We start from the raw sequence: 12,962 nt of genomic DNA on the forward strand, positions 1-12,962 counted from the left end.
GGAGTGTCGAGGGACGCTCAAAGCGCTTTATTCCTCCTGAAGAGCAGGCCCAGGGGTATTTGGGTACAGAAACACCTGGCCAACAACCTCATTACAACAAGGATGCTGAGAAGGGGGATTGAAGGTGACACTAAAGGGTTTAGACAAATATTTAAAAATGAAATCACATTGTGGTTTTTAAAGCTATACCTAGAAATTCCCATGGTATTAAAAAAAAATCAGAGAGTCTATTTTGCTTTATTCATTGCATTAGCCAAGAATGAATATGTTACAAGAATGTTCTGGAAGGGAGGCATTGGTGAATTGAAAACGTCTAAGGGCTGTTTTGTGTTCTTTGCAACAATATCCCATGAGCAGATGGGGAGAGGAACCCTGTCCTTGGGGGGAGGCTGGGGAACTCTTCCTTTCCTGGGCATGGGCACCGGCGCCTGGCGGTCCACCCTTCCTTGCCCCAGGGGCCGGGGTCTCTGTCTGGACTCAGTGGACACCTTGCTTCGGCCAGTTTAGCTCCTTGGCATACGCCCCTTTGCAGCTTCTGATCTCATAATCGTGCTCCAGCCACTTGTTCAGGCCCGGCACCCCGGATCTCCAGCCGATGAAGCCCTGGGTCGTCTTTGGGACTGGGGGGGATGGGAGCACCTGGAATAGAAAGGCAGGGGGTTGAGTCGCCTCGGGTCACAGCAGCACGAGGCGTGTCCACGGAGGCATCAGGATCGGCACGCCTGATGGGGAAAAGACAGAAAGAACCACGGTACCGGCCCCAAAATAGACACACAGGTCAATGGAACAGACCAGAGAGCCCAGAAATGGACCCGCACTTCTATGGGCACTTAATCCATGACAAAGGAGGCAGAATATACAGTGGGGAAAAGGCAGCCTCCTCGATAACTGGTGTTGGGAAAACGGGACAGCGACATGCAAAAGAAGCAAACTGGTCTGCTTCTCACACCATGCACAAAACTAAACTCAAGTGGATTAAAGACTTAAAGGTAAGACCTGAAACCATAAAACTGCTAGAAGAAAACATAGGCAGCACACTCTTTGACATTGGTCTTAGCAATATCTTTTTGGATATGTCTCCTCAGGCAAGGGAAAAATAAACAAATGGGACTACATCAAACTAAAAGGCGTCTTCTGCACAGAGAAGGAAACTATCAACAGAACAAAAAGGCCGCCTACTGGCTGGGGGAAGATATTTGCAAACGTATGTGATAAAGGGTTAATATCCAAGATATGCAAAGAACTCATACAACTCAGCATCAAAAAAACAAACAACCTGATTAAAAAATGGGCAGAGGACCTGAATAGAAGGTCCAAAGAAGATTTTTCCAAAGAAGATATACAGGTAGTTAACAGTCACGTTAAAAGATGTTCACTGTCACTAATCACACCTGTCAGAGTCGCCATCATCAAAAAGACAACAAATGACAAGTGTTGGCAAGGATGTGGAGAAAAGGGAACCCTCCTGCACTGTTGGTGGGAATGGAAATTGGTGCAGCCACTGTGGAAAACAGTATGGAGGTTTGTCAAAAAATTAAAAATAGAACTATCATACTATCCAGCAATTCCACCCCTGGGTACTTACCTAAATTAAATGAAAACACTAATTCGAAAAGATATATGCAACTCTATGTTCATTGAACCATTATTTACAATAGCCAAGATAAGGAAGCAACCTAAGTGCCCATCAACAGATGACTGGATAAAGATGTGGTCTATATATACAATGGAATATTACTCAGCCATAAAAATTAATGAAATCTTCCCATTTGTGACAACATAGATGGATCTAGAGGATACTTGAAAGTGAAATAAGTCAGACGGAGAAAGACAAATACTGCATGATTTTACTTACATGTGGAGTCTAAAAAACAAAACAAATGGACAAAAATAAACAGAAACAGAGTCATAGAAACAGAGAACAAACAGGTGGTTGCCAGAGGGGTGGCGGAGGAGGAGAGAAATGGGTGAGGGAGAGTGAGAGGGACAAACTTCCAGCTGCAAAATAAATGAGTCACAGGGATGAAATGTACAGTGTGGGGAATATAGTCAGTAATTATGCAATATCTTTGTATGGTGACAGAGCGTAACTAGACTTACGGTGATCATTTTGAAATGTTTAGAAATATTGAATCACTGCGTTGTATAATAAGAACGAACATAGTGTTGTGGGTCAATTATACTTCAAAAACAAAGAAACTCGTAGAAAAAGAGGTCAGATTTGCGGTTACCAGAGGCGGGGGCGGGGGAGGGGGAATTGGATGAAGGTGGTCAAAAGGTACAGACTTCCAGTTATAAGACAAACAAGTGCTAGGGATGTAACGTACAACAGGATAAATATTATGAGCACTGCTCTACCTTATATATGGAAGCTGTTAAGAGAGTGAATGCTAAGAATTCTCATCACAAGGAGAAAATAATTTTCTTTCTATTTCTTAAATTTTGTATCTATATGAGAAGACGGATGTTGGCTAAACTTATTGTGATCATCATTTCATGGTGTATGTAAGTCAACTCATGAAGCTGCACACCTTATACTTACTTAGTACTGTATGTCAATTATAGCTGCTTAATAAAACTGAAAGCAAAAATTAGAAAGAAAAGACAGAAGAGCCAGGGTCCCTAAGTAAGGTGCACCGAACGTAAGCAAGCTCCAATCAGCTGGCCTCGGAGATCACATTTTCCCTGAAAGTAGCGATCACCAAACATGTCTCTTTATCTTGTAATGCTTAACACATTTAATTCACGACCCAATGAAACAATTTTTATCTGGTAAAAGAGCAAAAAAGAGAAAAAAGTAAGGTGCAGAAATATCAAATGCTACAGTTCACAGTGCCCTTTATAAAATATGTGGCAACATTGTCAGATGGTATCCTGGCAGTTATAGGTTTGATTAGAAGGTTTTATGATACATATGTGTGTACACACACACACACACACCCAAACCATAGATGCCACAGGAATGAAAAACAATTAATTAAAAACTAGAAGGGAAATGGGATTCTATCTGAAATGAAAAAAACCCCACGATTTTGTTTGTCAATTCCTTGAAATTTGGGAAATGTTTGGAAAATGAGGCTAAATGTTTATGCAGGTTTCTCCCTTCCATTTGGAATAATCTTCTGTTCTGCTCTTACGGGGGGATTTGAACCAAGACAGCAGTGAGGAGTATTTGTTCCAGTAGAAGAACCGAGATGAAGAGGTTTGGTATGCTTGGGGTTACGAGTTCACGCTTGGCTCAAAGGATCTTTGAGTGAGGCGGTGGCCGGAGGGGACGGTCCTGGTGGACGAAGCCCCTTAACATATATTCTTGATGAGGTATTAAAATTAATCTCTTGAGAGGCCCCATGCAAGGAGGGTCATGAACAAATGCCAGTGGGGCCAGAATTTCCTCCAGCGAGCCAGTTCTCCATGATGCTGAGACCTCGGGAACACACGGACCAGCTTTCAAGTCCATCTCCAACTTGTAAGAGAAATGCAGTCAGAACCCACCCTGGGATGCCACACTTCACCCACCAGATAAAGAGATGAAAACACCACTGTGAAGGAGCTTATGGGAGAATCTGTTGTTAATTCTCTGTGAAGGGCAGTATTACCGTCATGTACGAAAAATGAAAATGCAAACACTCTTTGACCTGACAATCCATCCTTAGGCATTTATCCTAAGACATCCTAATACCTGCACGCGCACATGCCAAGGCCCTGTTTGTCATAGCAAGTGCCTGGACATAGCCTGCATGTCCATCCATGGGGGATCCGTTCAGCCACAGCCCCTCCGCACCATGGAAAACTACGCAGCAGTTTAAAAGAATGAGGTAGCTCTGTATATTCTCAGATAGGACGACTTTGAAGACAAACTGCTAAGAGAAAAAAAGATGCATAAAAAGATGTAAAATATGGTATAATTTGTGTACTAAGGAAAAAGGGCTAGAGCCCTCCACATCCACTTGGATAGGCATATTGCATCTGGGGAAGGGTGCAGAGACGGGGGCAACAGCTCTCAGGAGTCGGGGGAGGGAAGGAGGCTTTTCACGGCATTGCCCTTTGGGGTGTAGGATGCCTGTTAAACCATAAATGTATTTTTAAAGGGTCTATCCACCTGAAGCGGGGATGGGAAGGAGGAAGACGGGAACCATTTCTTCGGCAAGGAAGGAAGCTCAGAGGGAAACAAGCAAAGTGCCTCTCTCTGCTGGATCGTGAGACTGGCCCTCCACTCCTCCCCCCCCCCCCCCCCACCTTCCACCCCTGCAGGCTGTGACAGGGGTGTGGCTTCCACACCTGGCCTCCTAAGCAGAGGCTCACACAGGGGGAAATCAGGTTCCGTTTTGTCCTGGCCCCAGGACAGTTCCTCTCTTCTCCCCCGCAGAAGGGGATGCTGTCCTGATCTCTAGGTGGGAACGCTTCCTTTGAAAAGATGATGATTCTGGTGGTAGCTGCCACCCGCCTGAGCAGGCACGGGGGCCATTTGTCAGGATGGCAGAGGGAGGGGCCCAGCTTCCCCAGGGGCAAGGCACTTACGGGGACCGCTCGTGGCCAGGAGAGACAGCAGGGTCCCTCACCCCTGTGTCCCCTTCTGGGGTGGAGGTGGGGGGTAGGGAGGTGGCAGAATTAAAACCCGGCTGTGGAGAACTAGCAGAGCCTCTACCTGCCCCTCTTGCTCTGTCCGCTGGCCAGCCCTAGGCTTCCAGTCGGAGTTTGTGCGGGCAGAGCGGGTTCCGCACGTGTGTGGTTCATTGGAACAACCACTGCATTTCTGGGCACGTCTCCCAATAAACTTACTGACCCGGAGCAAAACACTGTGTCTACAAGGGTGCTCCTTGCACACTGGGTACAACCTAGACGTCCAGAGATAGGGGAAGGGTATACATATCATGGTCGACCCATACAATGGAGAAAAATGCAGTCATTAACATAATAAGGATTTGGAGTGCTACAATTAATTGCATGGAAAGATATATAGGGTATATTGTTAAGTGAAAAAAGGAGATTACAAAGCAGCCTGTGGAGTTTGGTTTTTAAATATATATATATGCATGTGTGTGTATGTGTGTGTGTTTATTGAAGGAGCAGTCAAAAAATAACATTTAAGAGTATGGCTCTGGAATCAGACCCACTTGACCTTGGGAAAGTTATTCAGCCTTTGTCAGCTTCAGTTTCCTCATCTGCCAAATGGGTTTGATGGCAATTATAGCCACTTTCCAGGGATGTTGTGGAAATAAGGTAACCATATAAAGCACTCAGTATGGGGAGCAACTAAAGGACAGTAATAAAATAAGAGCTAGCATTTATTGGTGGTATATGGAGGCATAGAAAACATCTGGAAGGAACTCCCCAAAATGTTAACCATGGGTCAGGGTACATATGGATGTTTTAATGTATGATTTATATTTTGCTGTATTTCTAGAAAAATCAGTGAGTCTCCATTGTTGTATAATCAGGGGGGAGCCCTCTCAACATCTCAGTGGAATGCATTCATTCATTCATTCGGCTAACAGATCGTACCCACTGAGCAGCCACTACGAACGAGCTGGCCACCCCATCAGACCCTGAGGGCGTCAGGAAAACAAAATCCAGAGCCTAACTCCCCCACCCCTGGCCGCCTTCACCCTGAGTTTTCATCCGCTCTCCCCATCAGGGCACAGAAATGCCTTCTCCATAGCTGGGCAGAGAGCAGAACCCAGGATTAAAGTGACAGACGCATGAGAGGAGACCCAGGGACATACAGAGCTCAGCAACTTCTAGAGGCATCTACCCTACATCCGCAGCTGATGGGTCTCAGGTGGGAACACCATCTAAGTCTTCACCCCTCTGGACAGCCTGGTCCCTCACTCAGCAACAAGAGCGATCTCTTAAAAAGGCAATTCTCAACACGCCGTGGCCCTGCTTCCCACTGCAAATCGGGCTCAGATCCCAACTCCTTCCTCTGGCCTCTGAGGTCCCGCCCGTGTAGGGACCAGTAACCCGCTGTGTCTCCCATGTAGGCGCTTGGAAAGGGCTGGAAACCCGCCTCCCCGCAGGCCGGGCGCCGCTGTGTTATTACCTGTGCAGGTGGCTGGGCCCACCACAGCAACACCGGAGAAACACCATCTCCGGTGGGGTTGATTTCTTACTTAGCAAAGCAAGTACTTAAAAGGACTTTGCTAACCTTGATGTATTTCTCCACTGGGGTCACTGGCCGGATGCGGAAGTGCTCGGGAAGCTCGATTTTGGGCTTTGGGGTGGCGGGCTCTTCTTCACACTTGATCAGCTGAAACACAATCCCCAGGGATGGGGCCCCGCAGGGTGAGACCTCGGAAGCTTCCCCTCACTGCCCCCCCAGGACAAGGCACTTTACAGGTAAGGCGGTGCTCAGATCACAGTTAGAAAGGGGCGGAGCAGGGACTGGCCAGCCTGCGTGTGAGCTCAGCCCCAGGCCCTTGCAGACTGCCTATTTACACCCCTGCCGAGTGATCTGAGAACACGTCACAGGTTACGGACTCAGAGTAAAACATGGCAGCAAGGTTCAGGACCAACCTGTAAACTATGAGGAGAGCCTCCATCCCCCCTTTTAATTTTTAAAGCAATTTTGAACTCTTCAAAAACCCAACTTAATTACACATAAGGAATATTAATATAGACTCTTTTATGCATATTATATTAATAAGGACCCATTTTATGCATACAATTTCAAATTGTGTAACTCTCTAAGTATTAAAAAAAACTCATTAAGAATGGCATAATTTCAGCGCTAGTGGGACGGGGTGAATTACAAAGGGGCTTTACGCTGCCTAGAATCATGAACATTTCGAATTATGCGGCCTTTGTGCGATTCTGCCTCCCTCCAGAGAAATGTGGTTTCCTCATGTTGTGTCCTGGAGATCACGTGGAAGGTTGCAAACCACTGGCCACAATCCCAGTGAAGCTCACACAAGCATTCTGCGGGCCTGTTGGTGTCTTATAAATCCAAGCCACTATTCTAGACTCAGAAGATTTCATTAAAGCATCTGGATTTCTGGACTCTCTTGAACAGTCAGAAAATACAGCCAGTCTGCTTGCCTGGTAGCCCTCAGCTGGGCTGACGGTGGCTGCCTCTGGATGGGGTCAGTGGTCTCTTTGCTGGTGTCCCCATCCCTCCCTATTAATTATGCCTGGTCTTTTTCCTCGTTTTTGTTTCCTATCTGGTGTAGGAAATACCAAGAGTATTTTCCTAATAATCATGCCGATATTCACTTGGCCTCTCCTCTCTTTCCATCTGAACGTCACAGTCACTCAGTGAGGCAGTGAGGACTATCACCCCATTTTACAGATGGGAATTCCAAGGCCGAGTGGCCCTGGAATCAGCCAGACCAGCATCTCCCCCTGGTGCCTCTTTTTCTGAGCTGTGTGACTTTGCGCTTCTTTGAGCTCAACTTCCTCATTTGGAAAAGGGACATCAAAGAGCAACCCCCTCCACACAGGGGTTGTCGTGTGGGTTCAACGAGCTGGTTCGGATGAAGCACCTAGAACGTGCCTGGCACATAACATAGTAAGTGCTCAATAAATTTGTGAATGGGAGGAAACTTCAGATGTCAGCCGTCTTGGCCTACAGCATGCTCTTTAAATTTATTCTTGCAAATTATACACTTCATAACCATTTATTCTTGGAAATGATTGATTCTATAACCTCCGAGCTCATCAAATTTACATTTACCTCCTCGAGGGGGGTTGTTAAAAATCCCCAGTTCGGGGCCCAGTTTTGCCGTGCTTCGTTTTCAGCCTTCAGGCGGTACTTCCTGAAAAAGAAAGCTCTTACATGCCAGACAACATTTGAAAAGGGTTAAAGTAGCAAACCCTAAGGTGCAATGGGGAGAAGTTTACATTCTTCAATGCATCTGGACTGAATGATGATTCCGTGTCAGGGAGGGAGCAGGAGTCCCTGTCGCTGGGGACTTCCCACTAATGTAAGGGAGACACATGTCTAAGAACCAGAGATGCTCGTTGGATGGTACCTCGGGGAGCAGACAGGACTGGGGCTGACTCTGCCCGAGGGGTCATCTAGGAATGGAATCCTTGTTTTGGGGGCCCCTGGACCTATAGTAATGGGGGAGTGTTAAATCATTATGGAGGTACATATAAAGTTCCTTTGTTTTCAGAGCAAGGACCAGGGCAGAGTGAGTGAGGAGGCCCTGGGATGCAAAATTTAAGGAGGCGCCCACTCTCAGGTTCTTGCAAGTGCAGAGCCAGCACCTGCATGACCTTGAGATGGAGCCCCCCCCCGAACTATTGCACTCCAGATGCCTCACTCATCCCACCCTAATCCTGGCCCTGCTTTTCCTCCACATTGAATATAATTTATACATAACTACCTAGGAGCTGAACTGAGTTGCAGTTGAAGAGCGGGTGTGTCACATTTTGCAAAAATCTTATTAAACATTTATTCATTTTGATTTTCAAGTTTCTTTTCCTATTTTGGAATCAATATCTGCACCTCAAGCCCCCTCTGATGTCTCAACAGTTTCAGAGGCCCTGGCCAGGCTCTTTCCCTGGGCACTGAGCATTTAAAGCAGAGTCTTATTTCCAAGGGAGCTGTAACATGAGACAAAAATATGAGCCATATATGTAATTTAAAATTTTCTAGAGCCACATTTTTTAAAAAGTAAAAATCAACAGGTGAACTTAATTTTGGTATCACTTTTTAGGGGCATGAAGTTTTTGAAATCTAGTATTTTACATTTACTGCTCACCCCAATTTGGAATAATCACATTTCAAATGTTCAATAGCCACTTTGGACATGGGACACAACAGTCTAAGGGCTTAATTGGCTCTGTTCACACAGGAGGGGCCATCTGATTTGGGTCTTGAAGGATGAGTAGGAGTTTGTTTGGTGGGGGAAGAGAGAAAAGGGCATTCTAGGCAGAGGGAACAGACCCTCTAATACCCTGCTAGGTAGTATTTCCTATCGTGGGTACTTGGATAAAAATAAAGATTTAAAAAATAATAATAGCATGTATTTATTGCAAATAATACTGGCTTTCCATTTTCAAGAGTGATATAGTTTCCTATAAAAATAAGTTCATTAAGTGAAACAAAGCTAATTTAAAGAAAAATATGAAGTGACTATTACAAGGTTTTCAAGGAAATGGTAAAAGTCATAGAGATGACAATAGGATAACTGAAGTTTAAGAGGTAAGCCATGATGGTTTGTTGTTGCTAATATTTACTTACTTGCATCTAAATTAGTAACTTCCCATACTGGTTAAAACTTCAAAGAGATGGGATACTATTTAGCAATGGGATAGAATGCCAAATAAAAACATCCATTACAGATGTCTGCTGAACATGAATCTTTTAGAAAATGGATCTAATCTTTATATTAAAACTTCTTGTTCAAAAACCAGGACAAGCAAGAGAGAATGTGAAGTGCTCTCATTCGAACTGAACAAACATTAAGATTTTTTTAAACATTTGGTAAATATTAAAAATAAGCACACATCAGTCGTATCTCAACAAGCAAAGCTTTGCAGTGGGTTGTAAAGCCAGATGCAAAATCTTTCACGCCTTTGTGGTGTGCCTAAGAGAAGAGAAAGAAAGACTCTTTCGTCCCTAACACTGCCCCCTTTCCGCAAGGCCCCCGACCACCTCCAGGGCACGCTCTTCGCGCCCAGAGGTCGACAACCTCCAGGACTCGGTGGGGAAACTGAGGCCGCCAGGTTGAACACTTCAGGTGGGAACAGCCCAGCCCACTGGGTTACCGGTTCCCGGGCGTTACCAGATCTCGTCCTGGGCCACGAGGTTCATGCGCTCGGCCGCGGCCCTGCTGATGGGCTTCTGCGCCATGGGGCCTGGGGTCTTGGAGCGCCCGGCACGCTTGGGCCCTAGGCTCAGCGTCTCACGTCGCCTAGGAGACCGGTTGCCAAGCAACGCAGGACGCGGAGGCGGAGACGGCGCAGCACCTGGCGAGGTTGTGGCCGCCTGGCTTCGCGGCTTCCGTGCACCCACTGCCAACCTCAGTCCGCAGCTGCGCTCTTCGCTCCCCTCCCTGCCCACCTGCCTGGCTCGCGGGTGCAGCAGCCCTTCTCTGGGGAAAACCTTGGTGAAACCTCAAGACCTTACATTCCCTCCTCCGTTTAAAATTTAGACCCGTCATGCAAGTATACAGGCCAAGTGTACCAACTCTAAGCGTACCGAGCTTAATGGATTCCGTCATAGAGACCCCTGTAACCACCGCCTGGATTACGAAATAGGTCACTCGACGCCCCGCCCCCCAGCCCCTGTCGACTTTTCTCGGCAGAGATTTGTTTCATCACAATTTGAACTTTGTGTAAGTGGAATCATCCTGGCGTCGTTTTTGCCTGGCTTCCTTGGTCCAGTGCTACGTTTGAGAGGTTCATCCATGTCGCTGCAAGTAGCCGGGGTGGGTTCACTTCGATGTGGGCGTCACTGGGGCTGAGTTTTGGGGCCTCCATGAAAGTGCTGCTGTGAGTTTCAGCGCACATGGCTTTTGGAGAACATATGCATGCATTTCTTTGGAATCCACTCTTTATAACCATCTCCAAATGCAATTCAAAGATAATATTGCCTCCAGACCCTACACCCCACACTGTCTCTTTCGTGCCCATCAACACCAATCCCCCATCACTGGGGTGCTCAATGGGTGCTTGTTAACTGACTCAGCGACCACCCCCCCCCCCCCGCTTCCATCACACCACATAGGCCTGGGACTGGAAAATGTGTCTAAAAGACAACAGAACGTGCATCCTCTGCGTAGGTCAGGGGAATGTTCTTCTGCCTGAGAGCCACGGGATGCACAGGCGTCCAGAGCCTCATGGCACCAAGAGAAGGAGGCAGCAAGCTTCCGCTGACCTACAGGTCATCTCTGGATGATTAGCAAGACCCTCGGAGAGGACGTGGGTGCTTTCATCTCCTCACTGGATATCGGCTGTTCTCCCTGGAGGGCCTCCCTGACCCCCTATCCCCGACCTCCTCCCTTATCCACAGATTTGTGCCTTTATGGGGATGTTTTGAGGATGTGTTTTCCCCTCTTTTTATTTATTTATTTAGGCTGTGTTGGGTCTTGCCTCTCACTATCGCGGCCTCTCTTGTTGCGGAGCACAGGCTCCAGACGCGCAGGCTCAGTAGCTGTGGCTCACGGGCCCAGTTGCTCCGCGGCATGTGGGATCTTCCCAGACCAGGGCTCGAACCCGTGTCCCCTGCATTGGCAGGCAGATTCTCAACCACTGCGCCACCAGGGAAGCCCTGTTTTCCCCTCTTGATGACGTTCCCCACACCCTAGGTGTGTGATGCTCTTCTTGGCTGCTGGAAATGCTGGGTGGAGGCCCAGGATTGGGGTGGTCCCTACTGCTGCCTCAGCTGAAATAGTGAGGGGGCAGGCGGGGGCTGGAATCAGAGCTGCAGGGATTCATCAGGGTGATGTGTAGCACGCCGTGGCCATGGCTGAGCAAGCCAGCCCGCCAGGCTGGGTCTCCAGCTGGGCCTGGGATTTTCTTCCTGCCCTTTTCTCTGAGGTTGCCATTCCTACAACGGGAGGGAAGGTATCCTGGGAAGAATTGTGAATAGTAGATGGCTAGGAAGAGAAGAGGATCCATCACGTAGTGGGGCAAAGTCTGCTTCTCTCTTGGGAAGCTTCTAAGATGATTCTGTTAAAATGATTAATTAAGAATAAATTCGTTTACTGAAAGTCTGTATGCCAGACACCAAGGGTTCATTCATTCTACGAATGTTTGCTGAGCACCTCCTATGTGCCTGGGGATCCAGGAGGGAACAAGACCGGCAAAGTCATTGCCCTCCCGGGGCTGACTTGTCTGGAGGGAAGACACAGAATGAAACAAGTGAAGACAGATAAACAAATGCACCATAACCCCAGGGAGAGATGCATGCTGTCAAGGAGGTTACATCAGGGAAGCAGGCTGGAGGTGACAGAGTCAAGTGAAGGGGTACGGAAGGGAGTATCCTAAGTGGGTGGCCAGGAAAGGGCTCTCTGAGGAGGGGACGCCTGAGCACAGAGCTGGAGAGGGAGGGACCCATGCAAAGGGGTTGGAAGAGTTTTCCATGGACGAGGGAAGTGCAGGGCAAAGGTCCTGACGTAGAACAAGCCCGGGCTGTTTGAAGACCAATAAGGAGGCCAGTGCAGCTGGAGAGCTCCCTGGAAAGTGTGACTGGGTGCAGAAATGAGAAAGCAAGCACAACTTCTCCCAGGAGTTCAGTTAAGCAGGGACACGGATGTGAATGCAGCTTCATATATGAAATGACAGTAGGATGAGAGCACCCCAGATGAGTTAGAAAAGTACAGAGGAGGTGATGAGTGAGTGGGGTTTTGAAGGTTGAATAAGAGTTTGCCAGTCTTGCCCATTCTCCTCAGAAATATCTGCACAAGGCACCCTAGGGGATGGGTCCAGGTTGCAAAATGGGTAGAGAATTATGGTTAAGTGCACAGGCTTTGGGATTGGATGTGGGCTCAAGTTCTGGCTCTGCTGTGTATCATCTCAGTGACCGTGGGCAAGCTGGTTAACCTCTCTGAGCCCCAGTTTCCTCATCTGTAAAATGAGCTTGTAGGGATCTTAGCAGGCTGTGAGGAGCAAATGTAAAGGGCTCCACATGGTGCCTGGAGAGTTGGTGCTCACCAATAACGGTGAATGTTACCCAAGGAATAGCATCTTGGTAGCCTTGGCTTGGGAGGGGTCCTTGGCCCAAGACACAAAGACACAAAGGTTTGGGGGACAGTGTGGGGAGACGGAAATGGGGCTTTGGGTGGAACTGGGGTTGACTTCTTGAGGATGTCAGTTTTGAATAAGAGGCTGTGGATGGCTGGTGGACTGGCCTGGAAGGCGGGATTCCTTCTTTCCTGAGAAGTGAGAGAGGAACCTGAGCTACACTGGCCTGGGTTCTCCCCAGGCCCCACCCTGAGGCCACTGCAGGAAGGCAGTAACCGTCATGGTGCAGCGTTTACCAGGTCCTGGCTGGACGCTTCCCTCAGCCTCTAACT

At 47.7% G+C, this 12,962-nt stretch overlaps 1 protein-coding gene across 1 annotated transcript; it reads right to left on the reverse strand.

Moving 5' to 3' along the window:
• Window positions 1-230: 230 nt before the first annotated feature.
• On the reverse strand, window positions 231-9,844 carry C15H20orf85 (chromosome 15 C20orf85 homolog). Its single transcript, XM_036826992.1, has 4 exons — window positions 9,729-9,844; window positions 7,670-7,751; window positions 6,146-6,247; window positions 231-639 (listed from the first exon to the last, which is right to left on the reverse strand). The coding sequence occupies exons 1-4, from the start codon at window positions 9,794-9,796 to the stop codon at window positions 478-480; spliced, it is 414 nt and encodes a 137-aa protein (XP_036682887.1). The 5' UTR covers window positions 9,797-9,844; the 3' UTR covers window positions 231-477.
• Between the last annotated feature and the right edge of the window lie 3,118 nt (window positions 9,845-12,962).

The sequence above is a fragment of the Balaenoptera musculus genome, chromosome 15, assembly GCF_009873245.2.
Source record: "Balaenoptera musculus isolate JJ_BM4_2016_0621 chromosome 15, mBalMus1.pri.v3, whole genome shotgun sequence".
NCBI lineage: Eukaryota > Metazoa > Chordata > Mammalia > Artiodactyla > Balaenopteridae > Balaenoptera > Balaenoptera musculus.